The following is a 27,122-nucleotide window of genomic DNA, read 5'->3' as shown; positions in this document are numbered from 1 at the left end:
GTAAACAAACTTTAAGCACACAGATGCAGTGCAGCCCTATGAGAGACGGCTACCCGGAGGACACTGCAGGCTTGTCTGCCAGTCCCCCTCCTCCCCCGTCATACACAGATGATGAAAGGTCTTTCTGGGAGATATGCTGATCACCCGTCCAGCACACTGGATGGAGCCCAGGCCAACATGGATGAGTGCGCAGACTACAGCTTGGTCATGGTGAGTGCAAGGACCCCATCCCCCACACACCATTACCTACCCCTCCATCTCCCCCTGGGGACAGGGACCCCTTCTCACGTGGGGACAGGGATCCCCACCTCCCCTGGGGACAGGGACTCCTTCTCATCTGGGGCAGTAACTTCACCTGCCCTGGAGAAAAGGACCTCATCTCTTCTGGGGACAGGGACCCCATCCTGCCTAGGGACAGTCCCCCAATGGGGCACCTAAAAATAAAAAAAACAAATATAAAAAAACTACTGATACCAGTGGTGGAACTACAGGGCTCACAAAGGTCATACCTGTGACCACGCCCTGGAGTTCCACTGCCGGACTCGGAGGGAAGGGCCCTGACTGGGGTTCAGGGGGCCCCTCATGGTTTCTTGCATCGGGGCCCTGAAGGTCCTAGTTACGCCACTGCCTAAAGGTATGCCTATAATAAGGCCTATAACAAGCCTTACCTGTAGGTCCAAGTGAATATCTCCTAAACTTGCACAGTTTAGGAGATATTCACTGTATCAGCATGTGCCAACGTCATCAGCGCATGCGCACTGAAGAAAATGGCTCGCTCGTGCCATTTCTTTAGCTGCTGTGCAATTACCAGCAGCTCCGTGCGCATGATGTCATCGTGGCTCCGGCCAATCACAACACCGGAGGCCGCGATATTTCTGAGAGACACGTCGCCGAGCACAGCGGCGTGCCGGGACTGCTGTGGGGGCTTCGATCTAAGTTAAGTATTTCATAATGAGCTAGTATGCTATGCATACTATATATATATATATATATATATATATATATATATATATATATATATATATATATATATATATATATATATATATATATATATATATATATGAGACACAGTGTTCAGCGCTAATAAAAATAAAACAAATACTAATGCAAATGTATAAAACCTATCCGTGAGTCACACTCAATCCCCTTAATAATATAATACTTTTATATTATTTATAATATAATACTTTTGCCTTGCAGTTTTTTTATTTTTTTTTTCCTGGGTTTACAACCGCTTTAAATAAGGATATGTGTGCTTCAGTGCATTTTTGGTGCGTTTAGGTGCGTTTTAGGGCTGGCTCACACCAAAAAAATGCACTCCAGGTCCGTTCTGGATACGTTTCTGCATACGTGGTTCCGGAGCGTTTTTGATGAGTTTCCGGATGCATTCCACTTGCCTTTTTCTTGTTTTGTTTTTTTCACTGTACTGGTACATTTTTCCACTGTACTGGTGCATTTTTATGCATTTTTGATGCGTTTCAGTGCATTCCGGTGCATTTTTGATGCGTTTTACTGCGTACCAGTACAATCCAGTGCAGGAAAAATGCAGCATGTACTACTTATTTTTCTGGAACTGGAACGTACGGAAACTGACTGTACTGTTTTGAACTATGCCATTGGAAACCATATAACTTTCCTTCCATGCGTTTTTGATGCAGAAAAAAAAACGCACTGGACTGGATGTGGTGTTTATAGTCCCAAAGAAGGGTGATCCTGTATAAAGTATTATTCTGGACTTTTATATGTGAAGTGGTGCTTCTATTTCTTATCCTAAATCTGTGTTTTCCTAAAGACCAACTCAAGGAAATCCTTTGATAAATTCAGCTGCCAGTCTACTCCAATACAAGAACGTATCACAGTACACGTATTGGCAATCCATTACTATCTCAAGAATTTATTTTTTAGGTGCCTGTATCCCATTGGGGAGATTTTCCTTCTCTTCCTGTCCTGGAGACAGGTAACCGTAAGCTTTCGGTTACGTGATGGTAACTGTGCCGCGAGAACTGCAGCGCGCATACTGTAGACACAGGTTTATTGGCAGAAATTCACACAAATATGCACCCCCTCAGTGCTAAGGACCAGGTGCTTAGAGGCATATTTGCGTACAGCAGGCACCAAGGGGTTAAAATGATAAAAGCAATAATACCTATGATCGTGAAGGTTAAACAAACATGTAATGTTGGATCAGATCCCAGCCTCAACGTGTGCTCCAGCTACCGGAATTCTCACACTTCGTCCCTGCTTGATGCGTTTCGCCCCTCTCATTGGGCGCCGCATTTCGCCTCTCTCACTGTGCATCTTCAGAAGAGCTTCTGAAGACGCCCAGTGGGAGGGGTAAAACGCATCAAGCGGGGACGTAGTCTGATGAGAATTCCTTGGGAACGTAGTGTGATGAGAATTCCTTTAGTTGCAACACATGCAGAGGTGGTAACATTTGATCGACATTTGGCCCATGTGCACGGTAGCCGTTCAGCCGACTTCTGTCGAATGGGCATGACCGAAAAAGCTGATTGGCATCCTATCAACACTCTCAGCCAATGGCTGAGAGCACTGACTGATGTGTTCTCACGGGGGGGGGGTCCCTCTGTCCAAACACAATAGCTCAACGGGGGGATATTGCTGCACTAACATCTCATAGTTAGTACATTGGCTACTCCCAAGCTCGCTGGGTTGAACGAAAAAAGACTAATAGTGTGTACCAGGCTTAAGAAAGCTAAGGGAGAGGAACTGCAAATCAGTATATGAAATGACAATATGAAAATATGGCAAGTGTGTAAAATCGAGTCATATGAAAAGCAAATTATAGATACATTTCTATATATCTCACCATCGGCATCCCATTCTGTCATTAAAAGGTGCAGGCTTTCTGATTACTCAGCAAGAGTACCTAGAATGCAGAAAAAGAGTAAAGAGATTTGGATCTGATCTCCAGCACTGAGATCTTGTTATGTGACAGATTCTTGGTGGGTGGGAGTTGAAAAGTGCAATGCTGCAAAGTCTCTCCGGGTTCATTATCCCGCCAGCATTCTATTTATTTCATTTTATGAAAATTGTGAAGACGGTAGAAAGCCGCAAGCAGCCTGCAATGCTTGTGACCCTTAAAAATGCATGAAATCATTTTACTCTTCATGTTTAATCTATGAGGCCCCCAGGGGCCCATCCAGAGAGCTTGAAGAGGAAATTGTAAGCATGTTGGTTCTCTGTGTGAGATTGGAAACCAGATCTTAGGGCAGACACCAAGACCAACTGACCGGGAACAAACTAGCATAGAGACAATTGCTACATTGTGTAAAAAAATAATAATAATTTTATATATATATATATATATATATATATATATATATATATATATATATATATATAATAACTATTTGTGCATATGTAATCCGTGTTTATTTAATTAAAAATGTTTTAATACATTTTAAAATGTTTGTTTATACTCACTTATAAAGTGCATACGTATATATATATATATATATATATATATATATATATATATATATATATATATATATATGTATGTGTGTATATATATATATATATATATATATATATATATATATATATATATATATGTATGTGTGTGTGTGTGTATATATATATATATATATATATATATATATATATATATATATATATATATATATATGTAAGTATTTCATAATGAGCTAGTATGCTACTATGCATACTATATATATGACACAATGTGCAGCGCTAATAAAAAAATAAAAAAAATATCAATGCAAATGTATAAAACTTATAGAAGGCTATATAGAGCATAAATACAGTATATAAAACATGACATACTGTATATAAAAAAAAAAAAATCTCTATATATATATATATATATATATATATATATATATATATATATATATATATATATATATATATATATATATATAAAGTGTTCATGCTCCGTGAGTCACACTCAATCCTTAATAAGGTATTGAATTAATCAGCAAAAGTCCTAAGCTCATTATACACATATGCATTTTAAGTAAATATAAACAAACATTGTAAAATTTATTAAAACATTTTTAATTAAATAAACACTTATTACGCATGCGCCGATATTTTTTTTTTGCTAATGCCTCAACCGACTCATTTTTATTATTTTTTAAATAATATGCATCTATGTGTGTAAGTGTGTCTGTATATATGTATGTATGATGTATAGCAAAACTATTAGTAAATAGTATATTATATTAGAGTTATTAATTATTGTAGAACTTTACACTGATGGGAAGCTAGATAATTTATTATTATTAATTATGGAGATAGGGTGGGAATAAACAAGCTGGTAGTTCTTCTCACTCCTTTTCGGATATTTAATCCAAACTATTTTGTATTGTTCACAATTTTATGTGTTTTTTTGGTGTGTGTCTGATTATTATTGTATGATTACTTTGCTATTTTCTCTTTATGGTTATATATTTTTTTACATGTTCAAAATAAAGTACTACTAATTATATATAATTAGGTAGGTTGGTAACAGTTGGGCCGTGGACGGTGTCAGTAGCTTTTTCATTTTTATTATTTTTTATAAATATTTTAATCATTTTTAAATCATTTTTTACTATATATATATATATATATATATATATATATATATATATATATATATATATATATATATATATGGATATAGATATATATATAGATATTATTTAAATTATTTTTTTACTATCTCTCTCTCTCTCTCTATATATATATATATATATATATATATATATATATATACAGTGGTGTGAAAAAGTGTTTGCCCCCTTTCTCATTTCCTGTTCCTTTGCATGTTTGTCACACTTAAGTGTTTCGGAACATCAAACCAATTTAAACAATAGTCAAGGACAACACAAGTAAACACAAAATGCAATTTGTAAATGAAGGTGTTTACTATTAAAGGTGAAAAAAAATCCAAACCATCATGGCCCTGTGTGAAAAAGTGATTGCCCCCTAAACCTAATAACTGGTTGGGCCACCCTTAGCAGCAACAACTGCAACCAAGCGTTTGCAATAACGTGCAATGAGGCTTTTACAGCGTCCTGGAGGAATTTTGGCCCACTCATCTTTGCAGAATTGTCCTAATTCAGTTACATTAGAGGGTTTTCGAGCATGAACGGCCTTTTTAAGGTCATACCACAACATCTCAATAGGATTCAGGTCAGGACTTTGGCTAGGCCACTCCAAAGTCTTCATTTTGTTTTTCTTCAGCCATTCGGTGGTGGACTTGCTGGTGTGTTTAGGATCATTGTCCTGCTGCAGAACCCAAGTTCGTTTCAGCTTGAGTACACGAACAGATGGTCGGACATTCTCCTTCAGGATCTCTTGGTAGACAGCAGAATTCATAGTTCCTTTTATCACGGCAAGTCTTCCAGGTCCTGAAGCAGCAAAACAGCCCCAGACCATCACACTACCACCACCATATTTTACTGTTGGTATAATGTTCTTTTTATGAAATGCAGTGTTCCTTCTACGCCAGATATACTTGGACACACACCTTCCAAAGAGTTCCACTTTTGTCTCATCGGTCCACAGAATGTTGTCCCAAAAGTCTTGGGGATCATCAAGATGTGTTGTGGAGAAATTGAGACGAGCTTTGATGTTCTTTTTGCTCAGCAGTGGTTTTCTCCTTGGAACTCTGCCATGCAGGCCATTTTTGCCCAGTCTTTTCCTGATGGTGGAGGCATGAACGCTGACCTTAACTGAGGCAAGTGAGGCCTGCAGTTCCTTGGACGTTGTTGTGGGGTCTTTTGTGACCTCTTGGATATGTCGTTGCTGCGCTCTTGGGGTAATTTTGGGCAGCCGGCCACTCCTGGGAAGGTTCACCACTGTTCCATGTCTTCGCCATTTGTGGATAATGGCTCTCACTGTGGTTCGCTGGATTCCCAAAGCTTTGGAAATGGCTTTATAACCCTTTCCAGACTGATAGATCTCAATTACTTTCTTTCTCAATTGTTCCTGAATTTCTTTGGGTCTCGGCATGATGTGTAGCTTTTAAGGATCTTCTGGTGGACCTTACTGTGTCAAGCAGCTCCTATTTAAGTGATGCCTTGATTGTGAACAGGTGTGGCAATAATCAGGCCTGGGTGTGGCTAGAGAAATTGAACTCAGGTGTGGACAACCACAGTTATAGTATGTTTTAACAAGGGGGGCAATCACTTTTTCACACAGGGCCATGATGGTTTGGATTTTTTTTCACCTTTAATAATAAACACCTTCATTTACAAATTGCATTTTGTGTTTACTTGTGTTGTCCTTGACTATTGTTTAAATTGGTTTGATGTTCCGAAACACTTAAGTGTGACAAACATGCAAAGGAACAGGAAATGAGGAAGGGGGCAAACACTTTTTCACACCACTGTATATATATATATATATATATATATATATATATATATATATATATATATATATTTTTTTTTTTTTTTAATAATTACAAAATGAGGGGCTCCTATAAAAAATTGTAAAATATAAAAGAAATTATATCTATATAAATATATTTTACAATTGTTTACAGGAGCCCTGTTGGGGGGCTTTATTGAAATATCAAGGGTCTAAACAGACCCCTGATGTCTCACTTTTGAGATTCCCCACTCCCTTTCCCTGCAGCCTCAGCTATACTGGACAGCAAATGAATGGGAAGCTCTCTGTGCCAAGCAGCTTCCTGTTCATTCACAAACAAGGTTTTGACTTGAGTTAGGCAATAAATATATAAAATTGGATTATACTGAGCAGCTGATCTTCCTTTTTTCTTTCTTTTTTTTTTTTAAATGATTTTATATCAACTGTATTTATATACTGAATATTCTAATTCCATTCCATCCTTCATGACAGGTTATGGGAACATTGCACCAAGCACAGAAGGAGGAAAGATATTTTGTATCCTCTATGCGATATTTGGAATCCCACTCTTTGGCTTCCTACTGGCTGGAATTGGTGATCAGCTTGGTACCATCTTTGGGAAGAGCATTGCAAGAGTCGAAAAGGTTTTCAGGGTAAGAATCGACATTCAATGATGAGTTTAGGAAGGTGACACATCTGTTTATAGACACCACTAGGGAATTGCGGGAGACTTTACACATTTAAAACATATCTAAACCCAAAAAGATGTTGCAGCCTCCCAGTCCTTAAATGTGGTGGCTGTATTCGTTTTCTTATTTCAGGCTTTTTTCACTTTATTTTATCCTGTCCTGGAGTGACAACACTCAATGACTGCATTTCCTCACCTCCGTAACATAGGGGGAGCTATTCTATAATCCTCTAAGGGCCGGTTCACACAGCGAGGCGCGGCGAGGCGTCTCCGACTTACCTCGCCGCGACCTGCGGGGACCTCAGCGGCGACTTGCAGAGGACTTCTGTATAGAAGTCAATGCAAGTCGCCCCCGAAGTCGCCCAGAAGTAGTACAGGAACCTTTTTTCTGAGTCGGAGCGACTCGAGTCTCTCCTCTCAGAACGGTTCCATTGTACAGAACGGGGGCGACTTGCGGGAGCGAGGCGAGGCGAGCCGTGCCGCCTCGCATCGCCTCGCTGTGTGAACCGGCCCTTACGCTGCTGAGAACATGTTATGCAGATGTAAGAGGTGGCTTAGACCAATGGTTCTCAACCCTGTCCTCAAGTACCCCCAACAGGCCATTTTTTGGGAATTTCTCTTAGATAAAATAGCTGTCCAAAATACCAAGCCATTGACTCTGATTTAAAGCACCCTTGCAAGATAAAGGAAAACCTGCAAACGTGGCCACTTGGGGATACTTGAAGGCAGGGTTGAGAACCACTGACTTAGCCACCAGATTCCACCTATAATTTAAATACAATGTTTGGATGAACCAACTGTCCACATCTGTATCAATGCTGCATATTTGTATTTATTACAGCGTATTTGTAGCAGTATTAATCCTATAGCTGCACTACCTGGACAATTGAAGTACAGATTAAATAAGAATTCTAGGTATGAATATTTTCACATAATTACAATGGACCTGCTTGGAACAAAATAACTCTGCATATACCATACCTGCAGGATCCCTCTAGAAGTTGGAAATTACGGTGTTAGACCCTTCTTTCTACATCGCTACTATGGGGATCTCCACTAGCTTCCTGGCCCCATGCTAAATGCAGAAGGTCAACTGCTTGGCACGGGTACCATTCAAGTTTACACTTTGTGAATTCAAAGTATCCTCTGATCGCTTCTCTGCCTTTTGGCTAAGATCAAGTGTAGTATCTGTTCTTTTCAGTGCCCAGTAGGGGTGCTATGCCCTTATTCCAGCTTAACCACTTAAGGACTGAGCCTCTTTTTGAGATTTGTTGTCTACAAGTTAAAAACTGTTTTTTTTGCTAGAAAATTACTTAGAACCCCAAACAATATAATTTTTTTTCTAACACCTTAGAGAATAAAATGGCGGTCGTTGCAATACTTTCTGTCACACCGTATTTGTGCAGTGGTCTTAGAAGCGCACTTTTTTGGGAAAAAATACACTTTTTTGATTAAAAAAATAAGACAACAGTAAAGTTAGCCCAATTTTTTTATATTGTGAAGGATAATATTGCGGCGAGTAAATTGATACCCAACATGTCACGCTTCAAAATTGCGCCCACTCGTGGAACGGCAACAAACTTTTACCCTTAAAAATCTTGATAGGTGACGTTTAAAAAAATCTACAGCTTGCATGTTTTCAGGTACAGAGAAGATCTAGGACTAGAATTATTGCTCTCGCTGTACCGATCGCGGCGATACCTCACATGTGTGGTTTGAACACCTTTCTCATGTAGCGGGGTCAAAAAGACCTTAGATCTCATATTTACACAAAAATGCAAATTCAATAAAAAAATAAAGATAAAAATGTTGTCATTCAAAAAAAAATAGCCCTTTAAGAGCTATGGGCAGAAGTGACGTTTTGACGTTGCTTCTGCCCTGAAATGGTATAGAGACGGGTGGGAGCCATCTTCCCATCACTCGTCTCCGTACCCAGCAAGGGAGAATATCCGATCGCCTCCGCCATTGACGATGGCTCCAGTAAGCGGCAGAGGCCCCTCTCCCACCGCCAATAAAAGTGATCTTGCGGCAAATCCATCGCAGATACCACTATTATCGGAAAGTGGACCACCGGCCGAAGGAACTGGGAACTAGCTGCTGCCATAACAACGATATTCCTCTTCAATGTTAGGACGTATATCAGCGTGCGGCTGTCCGTAAGTAGTTAACCGGGAGCTGGGATGGTTGCCTCTGTAGTATCCCTACTGATATGATGGGGACCCTGAAGGTTAGTAGCGGCTGGGACAGAAACTAGGGCGCCCACGGGCAGTTGGGGCATGGGAGTAATTCCCCCAGGAAAACTGGATGGGACCAGTTCCTCCTGGTTCTTCCTTCCTTGTCTGGCCATGGGCTGGGAAGGCAGAGAGTCTGGTGTCTGTGCCCCCTTGGAGTGGTCACCCTAGGGGTGCTCTTGGTAACACTTGAGTGTGGGACCCTACGGTGTGAAAAGGCACATGGTAACAGCACCAAATAATTTTTTCTGCACTACGTCTTTTAGAGCTTTGCCTTTTGCCAAAAGTCTAGAGCAATTTTTATTACCAGGCATCAGGGCCTAGCCAGTGCACTATTGCATGGCCACTTTATTTTAATTTATTTTATCCTCACTTTTGTGTGTTGTTTTTCTCACTGGGATGGAGGGTGTCCCAGGGCTTGCCCTGACAACTAGGGGGAGGATGTGTGGCCCTCAGATTCCTTTCTTCCCTGCATAGGGGGGGCCTGTCATCAGGAGAGCCTCTCAATGTAGTACTCAGTGGTTGGCTTTGGCTGATTACTAGGGATGAGCTTCGTGTTTGAGTCGAACATACGTTCGACTCGAACATCGGCTGTTCGTCCGTTCGGCGAATATCGAACGTTATGGGCCGTGAGCGCCAAATTCGTGTGGCGCTCACGGCCCACAATGCACTGCGCCATCGCAGTGCATTGCTGGCTCATGATTGGCCAAGCATGCACTGTGACCCCGCATGCTTGGCCAATCACAGCGCCGGCAGCGAGGAGAGCCATGATTGGCCACAGGCAGGATGCCTGTGGCCAATCATAGCTCAGGCTGGCAGGATGCCTGTGGCCAATCATAGCTCAGGCTGTGTAGTACACGCCCCACACAATATAAGGCCACCAGCGAGGCGGCCTTGTGTAGTGTGTTGGCGTCTGTAGGAGTTAGTGGGTGTTCTGTGTACCTTCAACACAGTATATACCGTTCATTATCGGCCCATTTTGCGTTCTTGCTCTTCTGTAGTGGTTGTTGTTTGCGTGCCCTGACCGCAGTATACACCATTATATCCACCTATATAGCTAGCTATCTTGCTCTTTTTAAATAGAGCTTGCAGTCAGTTGTAGGAGATTGTCCGTGCTGTCTGCGTGCCCTGACCGCAGAATACACCATTATATCCACCTATATAGCTAGCTATCTTGCTCTTTTTAAATAGAGCTTGCAGTCAGTTGTAGGAGATTGTCCGTGCTGTCTGCGTGCCCTGACCGCAGAATACACCGTTATATCCACCTATATAGCTAGCTATCTTGCTCTTTTTAAATAGAGCTTGCAGTCAGTTGTAGGAGATTGTGCGTGCTGTCTGCGTGCCCTGACCACAGTATACACCGTTATATCCACCTATATAGCTAGCTATCTTGCTCTTTTTAAATAGAGCTTGCAGTCAGTTGTAGGAGATTGTGCGTGCTGTCTGCGTGCCCTGACCGGAGTATACACCGTTATATCCACCTACATAGGTAGCTATCTTGCTCTTTTCAAATAGAGCTTGCAGTCACTTGTAGGAGATTGTGCATGCTGTCTGCGTGCCCTGACCACAGTATACACCGTTATATCCACCTACATAACTCTTCTCTAATTGAGCCATCTGCCATCTGCAGGAGTTAGTGGGTGTTGTGTGTGCCTCCAGCACAATATACACTACCCAATTGCTGGTTTTCCCATCTCCCTTCAGGCCATTACCATGTCTGGAAGGCCAGCAAGGAGAGGCAGACAGGCGCGAGCCGATAAAAGAGGGCAAGCAGGCTCTGTGTCTAGAGACAACAGTGGTGGTCGTGGACGCGGTGCATCGTCATCATCAGCACGTGGCCATGGGACACGCTTGTCCTTCTTTTCGGCAGCTGGAGATGTTGAGCCGCAACATGCCGAAGACTTGGTAGAGTGGATGACCAAGCTCTCTTCATCCTCCTCATCCTCTCTCAACCAGGCTCAGGGTACTAGCAAAGCAGCCGCCAACGCATCGTCTTCCCTCCTCTCAATGTCATCATTAGTGACTCCTTCCCTAGACCTACCACATCCTCCTGAGGAGTCTCCTGAAATCTTTGAGCACAGTGTTGGGTACATGCTCCAGGAGGATACCCAGTGTTTTGTAGGCTCTGATGATGATATTCAGCTAGAGGAAGGCAGTAGCGTGAGCGCAGAGAGAGGGGATGCTCAAGAAAGACAGCTATCTGGCAGTCATGTTCCACAAGCTGCAGCATATTGCCAGGTTTGCTCCAGCGATGAAGAGGGAGGGGATGATGAGGGCACTGACTCCACGTGGGTGCCTGGAAGGAGGGAGGAGGAGGAGGAGGCACATATCCAACGAGGCAGGATGCCCTCCGGGGGCCAGCTTAGGGGCAGCACACCGACTGAATCACACCGCAGAGCTCCGCCTGTGCAGGGCGCTGCCTCTGCGCATTATTCTAAAAGTTCTTTGGTGTGGGCTTTTTTGAGACAAGTGCATCAGATTGCACCGCTGCTATTTGCAACATATGTCTCAAGAGTATCTCGCGTGGCCAAAACATCAGCCGCTTGGGCACCACATGCTTGACCAGACATATGTTGACCTGCCATGCAGCTCGTTGTCAAGCGTACCTCAAAGACCCACACCAAAGAACAAAGCGGACCTCACCTTGCTCCTCATCAGCTGGGATCTCCAACCCCACTAGACCTTCAGTCCTCTCTGAAACCTGCTCTGAGAGGAATGATGGTGTAGAATTAGGTGTGTCACAGCCAAGTGCTTCCGGGTACTCTGCTAGCAGTACACCCACGTCCGATTATAGCAGGCAAATGTCCCTGCCCCAGCTGCTGGACCGCCGAAAGAAGTTCACTCCCAGCCATCCACATGCCCAGCGGTTGAATGCTAGTTCGGCTAAATTGCTAGCACTTCAATTGCTGCCTTTTCAGTTGGTAGACTCGGCCCCCTTCCGTGAGTTTGTACAATGTGCGGTTCCTCAGTGGCAGGTCCCCAAACGCCACTTTTTCTCACGGAAGGCGATTCCGGCTCTCTACCGGCATGTGGAAGGCAATGTCCTTGCCTCGCTGGACAGGGCGGTCAGCGGTAAGGTGCATATTACCGCTGACTCATGGTCCAGCAGGCATGGACAGGGACGTTTCCTGTCTTTCACGGCCCATTGGGTCACTCTTCTGGCAGCTGGGAAGGATGCAGGACAAGGTGCAGTAGTGTTGGAGGTTGTTCCGCCACCACGCCTCCAAAATGCTACTATTGATTGTGACACACCTCTCTCCTCCACCCCCTCCTCTTCTTCTTCCTCCATGGCCTCTTCTAGTGCTCTGTCCTCAGAACCAGCGGTGCTCCGTAGGCGTTCCAGGAGCTACGCAAGTATGCAGGCAAAACGATGCCTTGCCCTGCTTGCGCTGGTTTGTTTGGGGGGCAGGAGCCACACTAGGGCAGAAGTTTTGTCAGCTCTGCAGGGGCAGGCCGAGAGGTGGTTGACGCCATGCCAGCTTAAGCCAGGAATGGCGGTTTGCGACAATGGCACCAACCTCCTCTCCGCCCTCCGACAGGGGCAACTGACCCATGTGCCCTGTGTGGCTCACGTCCTTAACCTGGTGGGGCAGCGGTTCTTGGGCAGGTACCCGGGCTTACAGGATGTCCTGAAGCAGGCCAGGAAAGTCTGTGTGCATTTCCGCCGATCATTTAATGCCTGTGCTCGGCTGGCTGAGCTCCAAAAGGAGTTGAACCTGCCCAAGAACTGCCTTATATGTGACATGCCCACCAGGTGGAATTCAACGTTGGCCATACTGCAGCGGCTGCACACGCAGCAGAGGGCCATCAATGAGTACCTGTGCGACTGCGGCACCAGGACAGGGTCAGGGGAGCTCGGTTTTTTCTCACCACGCCAGTGGGGCATGACCAGGGATGCATGCACTGTCCTGTCACCGTTTGAGGAGGCCACAAGGATGGTGAGCAGTGACAGTGCATGCATCAGTGACACTGTACCTCTTGTCCACCTCTTGGAGCATACGCTGCGTGGAATAATGGACAGGGCACTTGAGGCAGAACAGAGGCAGGAAGAGGAGGACTTCCTTGCCTCTCAAGGCCCCTTTTATCCAGACAGTGTTCCTGCTGTGCCACCCATCACACAGGAAGAGGATGAGGAGGAGGAGGAGGAGGAGGATTGTGTCAGCATGGAGGTGGAGGCTGGCACTCAGCATCAGCAGCAGCAGCAGCAGCAGTCTTGTAGGGATGATTTACAGTCCCAAGAAACCCGTGGACTTGTACGTGGCTGGGAGGAGGTAGCTGCGGATCATGTTGTCCTTAGTGACCCAGAGGACTCCGGACCGAATGCTTCAGCTAACCTACGCTGCATGGCCTCCCTGATCCTACAAAGCCTGCGGAAGGATCCTCGTATTCTTCGGATCAAGGAGAGGGACCATTACTGGCTGGCCACTCTCCTTGATCCACGGTACAAGGGTAAGGTTGCCGACCGTATCTTGCCATCGCAGAGGGAGCAGAGGATGAGACATCTCCGGGAGGCCTTGCAGAAAGGTCTGTGCAACACGTTCCCAGAGACTGGGAGGTTACAAACTCCTGGTCCTGGACAATGTGTTGCTGACGCATCGGTCAGAAGAAGCGGTGGAGAAGGTGGCCGTCTGACCGATGCGTTCAGACAATTTTTTAGTCCGCAGCCCCAAGGTATGATCGGTTCCAGCAACCATCGCCAGCGTCTGATTTACATGGTGCAGGAATACCTAGGGGCAAGGTCAGACTTGGACACCTTTCCCACCGAAAATCCTCTGGCTTACTGGGTCTTGAGGATGGATCACTGGCCAGAGCTTGCACAGTATGCAATTGAGCTCCTGGCCTGTCCTGCATCCAGCGTTTTTTCGGAACGCACCTTCAGTGCTGATGGTGGCTTTGTTACCGATCACAGGGTGCGCCTGTCCACCGACTCAGTTGATCGACTGACCTTCATCAAGATGAATCAGTCTTGGATCACCCACAGCTACCAAGCACCTGAAGCTGATGTAACCGAATAATTTTTTTTGAAATATCACATCCCTTCAAGACTGCCTATGCTGATGCTGAGTGACTGTCCTGTTATGTTGATTGTCTATCCTCTTCCTCCTCCGCTAATATGTTGGAAGAACATTTTTGGTCCTAGGTGATGCCACCAGCCCAATTTTTCAGCCCCTGTTTAACAAGGGCGTTTAAGTACAATTTTTGATGCAATGCTTTGCAGCAGGGCTCATTCCTGCACCACAACTAGAGTATATGGGAGAGGTTGCAGTGTCATGGCATGAGCACCAGTGCCTAAGGCCCAATTTTTCTACCCCTGTTTAACAGGGGCGTTTAAGTACAATTTTTGATGCAATGCTTTGCAGCAGGGCTCATTCCTGCACTACAACTAGAGTATATAGGAGAGGTTGCAGTGTCGTGGCACCAGCACCAGTGCCTAAGGCCTAATTTTTCTGCCCCTGTTTAACAGGGGCATGTAATTACAATTCTTGAAATAATAGTTCACAGGAGGGCCCGTTCCTGTGCCCACCCAGAGTAACTGTGAGGACTTATTGTGTTGTGGCACCAGCACCACAACCACCAAAGATCAATTTTTCTACCACTGTTCAACAATGGCATGTAATTACAATTCTTGATATAATCGTTCACAGCAGGGTGCTCCAGCGCCCACCAAGAGTCACTTTGAGGGCTTACAATGTTGTGGCAACACCAACACCTTGTTACGCCATTTCTGCAGAGCATATAGGGCAGGCCCCTACTTTCAAACATCCAACTTACAAACGTCTCCTACTTGCAAACAGAAGGAGACAACAGAAAGTGAGATGAAAAAAGACGGACGGCAAAACAAATTATACAGGGGTGATAACCCTTCCCTATGTTTTCCAAAAAGCTTAAAAATAGATTTTTTGACTGGAGCTACACTTTAAAAATGTACCAGTTGAAAATTACAAACAGATTCTACTTAACACAACAAACCTACACAGTCCCTGTCTTGTTTGCACCGCCTGTATACTGCTGTTCTGACTATATAGAGCCTGGGTACGGGGTTCCCCTTAATATCCGTACAAGACCCAAAGGGACTGGTAATGGGCAGGGGGGGCTACCCATGCCATTTTTCTCAATGATTTTCATCCATATTGCCGGAACCAGATATAACATTAAAACCGCAAGCAGTTTTAAATTACGTTATTTCCGTTAAATGTCATTTTGTGCAGGGACTGTTCTAAACACAGGAAACACGTGGCACTTCACAGGCATACTATAGATACCCCCCAGGCACGATATTTAAAGAAATATTTCACTTTTTTTTTTCACTTTAATCGTCATTAAAATCAGTGCCATTTTTAAAAACATTTTAGGCATTGACCCATGTCCCCTGGGGCAGGAGCCAGGTCCCCAAAGCCTTTTTAGGACAGTATCTTGCATATTAGCCATTAAAATTAGCACTTTTTATTTTTTATTTTGAACGTTCGAGTCCCATAGACTTCAATGGGGTTCTAAAGTTCGTACGTATTTTCGGTCCGTTCGAAAGTTCTGGTGCGAACCGAACCGGGGGGTGTTCGGCTCATCCCTACTGATTACGAGGAGAGGGATCTGCCAGGTCTACTGGCTAGGAGGACAATGTGGAACCCTATGTCCTGTCAGGAGCCTTGCGCCTTGGGAGAGGTCTTACCCTCTCGGGGGGTGGACAAAGCACACCCCTAAGTGCACTTTTTAGCGTGTGTACACATGCACGTTTTTTGTACACTTATTGGCTTTTGTTTTTCGTTTTGAGCACCACTGCAGATTTAAAAAAAAGGCATCCTCTGATTGGACAAGGTGGAGAGTTGGGGCAGTGAGGCCATGATCTCCATCTTGTCCAAGAAGAGAATGCTTTGCATCCAGCAATCTCCAGTAGCTTCCAGGTCCCATGCTGAGCGGCTGCCCTGCTGCATTGTTAATGTAGGAGGTTGGCTGCTGGGCATGGGAACTAGGGATGCACCGATACCATTTTTTTTACGAGTAGCAATACTTTTTTTTAGTACTTGCCGATACCAATTACCAATACCTACCGCAACTGTTTTGTTTTCACTTCAGCTGTCAGCTGTTCTGCTTTCAATTTGACAGCTCTAATTACCGGACTTCTTTAACACTTCAGCTGTCAATAGGGGAGACCCACTGACAGCTCAAAGATCCAAGCCTGAAAGTATTGGTTTTAGGTATCGGTGCATTTGCATGAGTACCGATACTTGTGGAAATACTCGGTATCGGCACTTATACCGATACCGATGCAAGTATTGGTGCAACCCTAATGGGACCCATTCAGGAAACACTTTCTCAATGAATGCAAAGACTCCTTTGATTGGAGGTGGTGGTAGGGCAGTGATCTCCACCTCATCCAATCAGAGAATGCTTTGCATCCAGTGATCTCCACTAGCTTCTAGTTTGCATGCTGAGAGACTGCCCTGCTGATTGTGAACACAGGAGGTCAGCTGTTGACCACAGGCTCCATTCAGCATTTTCTGAATGATGCCTGTGCCCAGCAGCTGACCTCTTGTATTCACAAAGGAGCAGGACAGTCACTCAGCACAGAACCTGAAAGCTAATGGAGATTACTGGAGTAGTGGTGTCTATTATATATAAAAATATCCATACCTGGAATTCTACTATAAGTTTATGTTCGTGTTGTGGATGTGACTTCATACTGCCGTTCTCCTGGTGGCCTCTCATTAGGCAGAATCAGTCCCTGAGTGTCTTATTGGGGCCGTGAATTCCAGCTGAGCCGGTTATCTTAATGAGCAGAAGCATTATGTATATTTAATGAGGCTTATGTGAAACGTTCAGTGCAATGAAGAATTCCTAAATCCTTTCTCTATGAACATTAAAAGTATATTATTCATTTATTATCATTATTACCATGATTATTATTCATCATAATTTATAAAGGACAAGTTTACTTGTTCCCCCTGTCTACCCTATCACCCTTTCCCCATCTATACTACCTCAACCTTCCATTTTTGTAGCCATCTTCTGATCATCTTCCAATCTTTAAAGTTTTGGTTGTCAGAACGGAGAGATCGACGGTGTTCGATTGTTTGGTTCTCAGTGTAGAGGCGCCGGGGGACAGATGCAGCATCGGACCAATGATGCATCCACTTAGGTAAGTGTAACGGAACGTCCCACACTCTGCTTGAGTGCTTCCATCAGTATATTGCTTCCTAAGCTCTGGAACATGAGACCAGTGGATCTGGCTAAGTTACCCCAAGAATTAGCCAGTACCAGTTTTGGAGTAAACCACAATAAGAAATGTTTATTTGAACAAGTACACAGGCTTTTATACACTTGAGAAGAACATTCCCCCTTCTGATCAGATTACCCTAACAATATAAACTGCACAGAGGAATATAATTACAACAACAGACATATACTATAAACAGGACATTAATTAACCTCCTGGATGACTCAGAGGTCTGACCTCTCAGGTCAGACTTGCCGTCTTCTAGCTCACAAACTACAATACACATTATGATAAATATAAACACAGAACACCTTCAGCAAATAGCAGAGTTATGCCGCGTACACATGATCAAACAAGCGGGTGGAAAAGTCCGGCAAACTCAAGTCCGCCGGACAATCCCCCCCCCGTGTGTAGCCTCCGGCATACTTTTTTGACCCGAAAGTACGGCGGACTTAGAATGTAGTTTTATACTCCAATCTTCCTGCCGGACTCGCATTTCGGCGGACAATCCGGCTGTGTGTGTGCCAGGTATGAACTTAAAGGGGAACCCCAACGCCGAAAAAATCGGCGTGGGGGTCCCCCCAAAGTCCACAACAGACCCTTGTCCGAGCACGCTACCCGGCCGGCCAGGAAAGGAGGGGCGAGCGAGCGCCCCCCCTCCTGAGCCGTACCAGGCCGCGTGCCCTCAACATGGGGGGGGTGCCTTGGGGAAGGGGGGGCCATGCGGCCCCCCCACCCCAAAGCACCTTGTCCCCATGTTGATGAGGACAAGGGCCTCTTCCCGACAACCCTAGCCGTTGGTTGTCGGGGTCTGCGGGCGGGGGGCTTATCGGAATCCGGGAGCCCCCTTTAATAAGGGGGCCCCCGGATACCGGCCCCCCACCCTATGTGAATGAGTATGGGGTACAATGTACCCCTATTCACCTGTAAAATAAAGTACAAAGAAAAACACAACACACAAGATAAAATAATTTATTGCACAGCTCCGGGGGTCTTCTGTCTTCGGGGGTCTTCTCGCCGGACTCCTCCGCTATCTTCTTGTAGCTCTTTTACTAGCGGAGGAGCCCGGCATTCTTCTTCATCGCCGCGGCCTCTTCTTCCGACTTCGGGGGTCTTGTCCCCCTCTTCGGTTCTTCTGCCGGGCCACCGCGCCTTCTTATAGCTCTTTTACAGGCGGTGGCCGGTCTTCTGTCGCCGCCGCCGCCACCTTCCGTTCTTCTTCTTCTTCTTCTTCTCCTGGAGATGTTGACTCGACGTTCTCTCCGGCCGCAATGCCAGGGACACGCTGCGCTGCCACTTATATAGGGACAAGGGGCGGTGTCACATGGGTTGATGTCACATGGGTTGGTGTCACATGGTGCCCCCGCCCCCTTACGATGTCACAGTCCCGGAGGATGCTGGGACTGTTGCCATGTGACATCAACCCATGTGACCAACCCATGCGACATCAACCCATGTGACACCGCCCCTTGTCCCTATATAAGTGGCAGCACAGCGTGTCCCTGGCATTGCGGCCGCAGAGAACGTCGAGTCAACATCTCCAGGAGAAGAAGAAGAACGGAAGGCGGCGGCGGCGGCGATAGAAGACCGGGCCACCGCCTGTAAAAGAGCTATAAGAAGGCGCGGTGGCCCGGCAGAAGAACCGAAGAGGGGGACAAGACCCCCGAAGTCGGAAGAAGAGGCCGCGGCGACGAAGAAGAATGCCGTCGCTCCTTCACTAGTAAAAGAGCTACAAGAAGTTAGCGGAGGAGTCCGGCGAGAAGACCCCTGAAGACGGAAGACCCCCGGAGCTGTGCAATAAATTATTTTATCTTGTGTGTTGTGTTTTTTTTGTACTTTATTTTACAGGTGAATGGGTAGGGGTACATTGTACCCCATACTCATTCACATAGGGTGGGGGGCCGGTATCCGGGGGCCCCCTTATTAAAGGGGGCTCCCGGATTCCGATAAGCCCCCCGCTCGCAGACCCCGACAATCAACGGCCAGGGTTGTCGGGAAGAGGCCCTTGTCCTCATCAACATGGGGACAAGGTGCTTTGGGGTGGGGGGGCCGCTCGCTCGCCCCTCCTTTTCTGGCCAGCCAGGTAGCGTGCTCATACAAGGGTCTGTTGTGGACTTTGGGGGGACCCCCACGCCGATTTTTTTCGGCGTTGGGGTTCCCCTTTAAGTTCATACCAGGCGGCGGGGCCAGCGACGTCTCCTTCGCGGGCCCCGCCTACCTGGAGACCCGCTCGAAATGAGCGGACTTTCCTCCGCGTGTGTGGGCGAGTCCGTTCATTTCAAAACTAGGGCGGATAGTACGGCGAACTTAGTACGCCGTATTAGTCCGCTGAAAAAGTGCCGTGTGTGGGCAAGTAGCCCGTTCGGAAAGTCCGACGGACAGTCTGGCGGGAAGTCCGCCAGACTAAGTACGTCGGACAGACGGCTACGTGTGTTTAATTAGCACGCGGCTTTAATTAGCACAAACAACAATGGGTGAAAGACCCTTAGGGGGCACACTAGACCTGCTTATACTAAACACATTATGGCAGGGGGCCCCAGACAGATGGCTTGCTGACGACATCAACATCAGCTATGAGTCCCAAGCTGGCAGAGACCATTATGACCTTTTTAATAACGTCATTTTGCATTACATAACAGAACATCTTCCAAAATTCTTGCAGCTCGCTCAAATGCCAGGGCCCATAGTTGATAAGAAAGAAGTTAGCATTCAGTCCCCTCCAAAAGCCTCTGTCCCGGGTGAGTCTATCACAGTAAGTATTAAAGTGGACAAAAAAAACAACCTCATACTTCTCTTTCACCACATTTCATTCAGCCCTGAAGAAGGAGAAACAAGCCACAAAAATGTGTTGGGTTATCAAACTGATTCTGCAATATTCTACATGAATATTGAGAGGTAGCCATTGTTTACACACTTTGTTCTTCCTTATCAAGCCCTGATGAAATGTGCACCCCTAAACATGTTGGGTCTTTATAACATAAAAGTCTGAATATAACAGAATCTGGAATTTGCTTTTCTCTCTTGCACACCCAGGTTTTTAATTATTGTTGTCTGTGTCCCCACTGGGGAGATCCCTCCTTTCTATTTTGTCCAATTACCATTGACCATTTGGACTTCCCATCACCTTTTTCTATTGGGAGAGAAAGTGATATCTACATTTTGAGAGAAAGCGATGGGCAGACGTGCACTGCCGAAAAATGTGTTTGTTTTCTTTTCATTCGTTTTTTTGTTTTTTGTTTTTTTCAGGTCATTCAATATGATTGCAATTTGTAAATCCGAAAATAAGAAAGAAAATCCCCAAAAATTCAAAAGAATAACAAACTAATATTACCTAACTATTAAATTATAGATATTGGAGTTTCCTTTAAAATTTGGCTATTAGTGAACATCCGAAATAATGAATGCCATATCTAAACAAATGGAATGGAACAAATAAATAATAATATTAAAAAGTTTTTATTATTATTATTGTTATTAATTATTATTCATTTGTTATGTTCCATTAGTTTGGATGCGGCATTTCGTTATTTTGGATAATTCATAACTTCAGATAAATTTAGAAATTTTCGAATTTACGAATATTCTGAAAAATTCATTAAACGGGTTTTCGTTAATTTCATATTTCTGAATTAACAAATTAGTTGAAATTCGTTAAAAAACTAATTTGAAACAAAGCGAATTGCACATGGCTAGTGATTAGAAATCCACAGGATTTCCTCTCACTTTTATCTTGAAAGTGGAAGTGAAGAGGAATCTCTCCAACTGGACTATTAGAAAAAAATCTCACAGATGTTTATATCTTTCATTATTGTATCCAAATGTGACAGGAGCACTTGGGCAAAGTTTAGTACCTACGTCATCTCTTCTGTGGAGCCCCAGCTAGTACTTGGGTAGACCTTGCTTTGGCAGGTCCCCTGAAGAATGGGTCTGCCTGGTTTTGGCCAGGTGGGCAATGAGTACCCCAGACACTGTCAGGTGTCTTGTGCCCCAGGGAATCAGGGCCAAGGTCCTTCCCCCTCAGAGGCGGACCATATAATACACTCTGTGCAGTTTTTTGTGTGCTTCACTTTTTGTGTGTTCACTTTTTTATTGCATCTGGTGTTAAATTTAGAGTGTGCATGTTGGAGCTTAAAAAAACATGATGCTGCCACCACCACATTTCACGGTAGGGATGGTGTGTTCAGGGTGATGTGTAGTGTTAGTTTTCTGCCACACATAACATTTTGCTTTTAGGCCAAAAAGTCATCTCATATGACCAGAGCACCTTCTTCCACATGTTTGCTGTGTCCTCCACATGGCTTTTCACAAACTGCAAACGGACTTCTTATGGCTTTCTTTCATCAATGTCTTTCTTCTTGTCACTCTTCCATAAAGGGCAGATTTGTGGAGAGCACGACTAATAGTTGTCCTGTGGACAGATTCTCCCACCTGAGCTGTGGATCTCTGCAGATCCTCCAGAGTTACCATGGACCTCTTGGCTGCTTCTTGGGTGAATGCTCTCCTTGCCCGGCGGTCAGTTTAGGTGGACGGCCATGTCTTGGTAGGTTTGCAGTTGTGCCATACTCTTTTCATTGTCGGATGATGGATTGAACAGAGCTCCGTGAGATGTTCATAACTTGGGATAATTTTTTATACCCCAACCCTGCTTTAATCTGCTCCACAACATTATCCCTGACCTGTCTGGTGTGTTCCTTGGCCTTCATGATGCTGTTTGTTCACTAAGGTTTTCTAACCATCCTCTGAGGGCTTCACAGAACAGCTGTATGTATGCAGAGATTAAATTGCACACAGGGGGGCTCTATTTACTAATTGGGTGACTTCTGAAGGCAATTGGTTACACTAGATTTTAGTTAGGGGTATCAGAGCAAAGGGGGCTGATTAAAAATGTACCCCACACTTTTCACATATTTATTTGTAAAAAAAATTTAAAACCATTTATCATTTTTCTTCCACTTCACAATTATGTGCCAGATGAAATGGCTGTGCTAATTACTAAGACAGCGAAACTGATCAAATTGCCTGAAAACATGACTTGTTGAGGCATCTTGAGCACTGGAGTTGAAAAACACTGATCTATCACATAAAATCCCAATAAAATACATTTATGTTTTTGGTTGCAACATGACAAAATGTGGAAAATTTCAAGGGGTATAAATACTTTTTCAAGGCACTGTATCTATGTACATTGTATGGATACATTGTATATCTGTGTACATTTTATGGATACATTGTACATCTGTGTACATTGTATGGATACATCATATATCTGTGTACATTGTATGGATACATTGTATATCTGTGTACATTGTATGGATACATTGCATATCTGTGTACATTGTTTGGATACATTGTATACCTGTGTAAATTGTATGGATACATTGTATATCTGTGTACATTGTATGGATACATTGTATATCTGTGTACATTGTATGGATACATTGTATATCTGTGTACATTGTATGGATACATTGTATATCTGTGTACATTGTATATCTATGTACATTGTATGGATACATTGTATATCTGTGTACATTGTATGGATACATTGTATACCTGTGTAAATTGTATGGATACATTGTACACCTTTGTACATTGTATATCTGTGTACATTGTACGGATACATTGTATACCTGTGTAAATTGTATGGATACGTTGTATATCTGGGTACATTGTATATATGTGTACAGTGTATGGATACATTGTATATCTGTGTACATTGTATGGATACATTGTATATCTGTGTGCATTGTATACCTGTGTACATTGTATGGATACATTGTATATCTGTGTAAATTGTATGGATACATTGTATACCTGTGTACATTGTATATCTGTGTACATTGTATATCTGTGTACATTGTATGGATACATTGTATATCTGTGTACATTGTATGGATACATTGTATATCTGTGCACATTGTATGGATATATTGTATATCTGTGTACAGTGTATGGATACATTGTATACATGTGTACATTGTATGGATACATTGTATATCTGTGTACATTGTATGGATACATTGTATATCTGTGTACATTGTATGGATACATTGTATATCTGTGTACATTGTAGATCTGTGTACATTGTATATCTGTGTACATTGTATGGATACATTGTATATGTGTGTACATTGTATGGATACATTGTATATCTGTGTACATTGTATGGATATATTGTATATCTGTGTACAGTGTATGGATACATTGTATACATGTGTACATTGTATGGATACATTGTATATCTGTGTACATTGTATGGATACATTGTATATCTGTGTACATTGTATGGATACATTGTATATCTGTGTACATTGTATGGATACATTGTATATCTGTGTACATTGTATGGATACATTGTATATCTGTGTACATTGTATGGATACATTGTATATCTGTGTACATTGTAGATCTGTGTACATTGTATGGATACGTTGTATATCTGTGTAAATTGTATGGATACATTGTATACCTGTGTACATTGTATATCTGTGTACATTGTATGGATACGTTGTATATCTGTGTACATTGTATGGATATATTGTATATCTGTGTACATTGTATGGATACATTGTATATATGTGTACATTGTATGGATACATTGTATATATGTGTACATTGTATGGATACATTGTATATATGTGTACATTGTATGGATACATTGTATATCTGTGTACATTGTATGGATACATTGTATATATGTGTACATTGTATGGATATATTGTATATCTGTGTACATTGTATGGATACATTGTATATATGTGTACATTGTATGGATACATTGTATATATGTGTACATTGTATGGATACATTGTATATATGTGTACATTGTATGGATACATTGTATATATGTGTACATTGTATGGATACATTGTATATATGTGTACATTGTATGGATATATTGTATATCTGTGTACATTGTATGGATACATTGTATATATGTGTACATTGTATGGATACATTGTATATATGTGTACATTGTATGGATATATTGTATATATGTGTACATTGTATGGATACATTGTATATATGTGTACATTGTATAGATACATTGTATATATGTGTACATTGTATGGATATATTGTATATCTTTGGGTTTAGTGTTGGTATTGTACAATCTATAGAGCTGGGATTCCCCCTCGGTACAAACACGAGCGGCTTGGCTGCCATGTTGACGCCTCTTGAATACAAAAGCGCAGGAAAGCCCTTGTGTGGTCACCATGGTAACAGTAATAGGATTAGACACACGGAGATGTGTCTGATAGGACGGCACGTTCGGCACAATCTCCCGCTTTGGCGCTGCGTTTCGGGGATTAAACGATCCAAGCTATTTACTGTGCGATGGCAATTTTGTTTTGTCTCTCGGGGGCTCCTAAGTGTTCCCCGAAGGACTTCCATTAATAACAGTAAATGATGTCATAAAGCACAATCAATTTCCTCATAATAATTCGCTTTTTTTTCTTCATTGGTATACAAGCTCATTTGCATATTTTCTGCAAATGAAAAAAAAATGATATATTTTCAGGCAGATCAATGAAAGATTGTGGGTGGAAATTATGCAATAAAACAGAAGAAGGTTAAAACAGGGGAAGGGGGCAAAAAAACAAAACGGTGGGGTGGGTCTTTTATATTAGATGTTCTCGAGAATTTAACCCTTGCACTTTCACCCCCTTCCTGCCCAGGCCAATTTTCAGCTTTCAGCGCTGTCACACTTTGAATGACAATTGCGCGGACATACTACACTGTACCCAAACTACATTTTTAGAATTGTTTTGAGATAGACAGAGCTTTCTTTTGGAGGTATTTATTAATAACCACTGGAGTTTTTTTTTTTTGCTAAACAAATCAAAAAAGACTGACATTTTTTATTTTTTTTTATTTTTTATTTCTGTTATGAAATTTTGAAATGAAGAATTTTTTTTCTCCTTCACTGATATGCGCTGATGAGGTGGCACTGATAGGCCTCACTGGTGGGTACTGATTGGCATCACTGGTGGGCACTGATTGGTACAGATTGGCAGCACTGGTGTGTACTGAGTGGCATCACTGGTGGGCACTGATTGGTACAGATTGGCAGCACTGGTGTGTACTGATTGGTATCACTGGTGGGCACTAATTGACACAGATTGGCAGCACTGGTGGGCACTGATTGGCATCACTGGTGGGCACTGAATGGTACAGATTGGCAGCACTGGTGTGTACTGATTGGTATCACTAGTGGGCACTAATTGGCACAGATTGGCAGCACTGGTGGGCACTGATTGGCATCACTGGTGGGCACTGATTGGTACAGATTGGCAGCACTGATTGGCATCACTAGTGGGCACTAATTGGCACAGATTGGCAGCACTGATGGGAACTAATTGGCATCACTGGTGGACACTAATTGGCACATATTGGCATCACTGGTGGGCACTGATTGACACATATTGTCAGCACTGGTGGGCACAGATTGGCATCACTGGTGGGCACAGATTGGTAGCACTGGTGGGCACAGATTGGCAGCACTGGTTGGTACTGATTGGTACATATTGGCAGCACTGGTGGGCACTGATTGGCATCACTGGTGGGAACTGATTGGCACAGATTGTCAGCACTGGTGGGCACTGATTGGCTCTTTACCCTGATCTGTGATCAGCTGTGTCGGAAGTACTCAGCGATCGCAAATCACTGCCAATGCACTCCGCAGGGGGGCGCGGGCACAGGAGGGACGTCATATAACTGGCTCCCAGCAAAGTGCGGCCGCGCTGTAGCCATCATTTGGTTATAGCGTGGTTGCGAAGTAGTTAAAGCTGAACTCCGGGCACAAAGAAAAATGTCATTAAATATATTTCTCAATAGCCAAAAAGGATATAAATCCACTTGTGTCCTCCAAATGCCTTTGCAAACCCAGATATTACCTTGTAAATGTAGCAGTGACATCATCACTGTGCTGTACCCAGCCTGTGCAGAGAACAAAGCTGTGGGAGGGGTCCCAGCAGGTTCCAGCCACTACGGAAAACGACCGGAGCACCTGCTGCAGCCTTGTGACTTGCTATAGAGATGCAATGTTGAAGCCTGATCACTGGGGGGGGGGGGGGGGGGGGAGAGACTGAGGAAATGCTTCCTCCTGCCTTCAGCAAACTGATGACATCATCTCAGCCTAGGCAAAGTAGTGCTTGGTTTTTAATGATAAAAGGTAGAGCTTTTCTGAAAATCAATGCTGTTGCTGTACATTGTGACATGTCGGGAATTTATTCATGCAGATTTGTAAACATAATGATAGGTCCACTTTGATGATGAGGCCACATGCGTTTCACTTTTGCTAACGCATTCTTTTATTTATTCTCTTTGCTCTAGAAGAAGCAGGTGAGTCAGACCAAGATCCGGGTCATCTCCACCATCTTGTTCATCGTGGCCGGGTGTCTGGTGTTTGTGACCATCCCCGCAGTCATCTTCAAACAGATCGAGGGCTGGACGGAGCTGGAGTCCATCTACTTCGTGGTGGTGACGCTCACAACAGTTGGCTTTGGGGACTATGTGGCAGGTGAGGGCAGTTTGTTACCATGCAGTTTATTTTAGTTCTTAAAAAAAAATTATATATATATATATATATATATATATATATATATATATATATATATACACACACATATATATATATATA

General features: G+C 43.7%; 1 protein-coding gene and 1 pseudogene across 2 annotated transcripts in view; both read left to right on the top strand.

Annotated features, from left to right (window-relative positions):
- The window catches only part of KCNK10 (potassium two pore domain channel subfamily K member 10), a 189,576-nt gene that overhangs the window by 131,059 nt on the left and 31,395 nt on the right, over positions 1-27,122 (top strand). For both annotated transcript variants that reach the window (XM_077463732.1, XM_077463733.1), the window contains exons 4-5: positions 6,841-7,001; positions 26,816-27,002. In XM_077463732.1, coding sequence (XP_077319858.1) covers positions 6,841-7,001; positions 26,816-27,002 — 348 coding nt within the window. The remainder of the gene's footprint in view (positions 1-6,840; positions 7,002-26,815; positions 27,003-27,122) is intronic.
- On the top strand, positions 8,186-8,408 carry LOC143950426 (U2 spliceosomal RNA; annotated as a pseudogene).

Source organism: Lithobates pipiens, unplaced genomic scaffold (assembly GCF_037356315.1).
Source record: "Lithobates pipiens isolate NorthernLeopardFrog02 unplaced genomic scaffold, aLitPip1_a1.2 Scaffold_30, whole genome shotgun sequence".
In the NCBI taxonomy this organism is placed as follows: Eukaryota; Metazoa; Chordata; class Amphibia; order Anura; family Ranidae; genus Lithobates; species Lithobates pipiens.
This window is presented reverse-complemented; position numbering and strand designations above follow the sequence as displayed.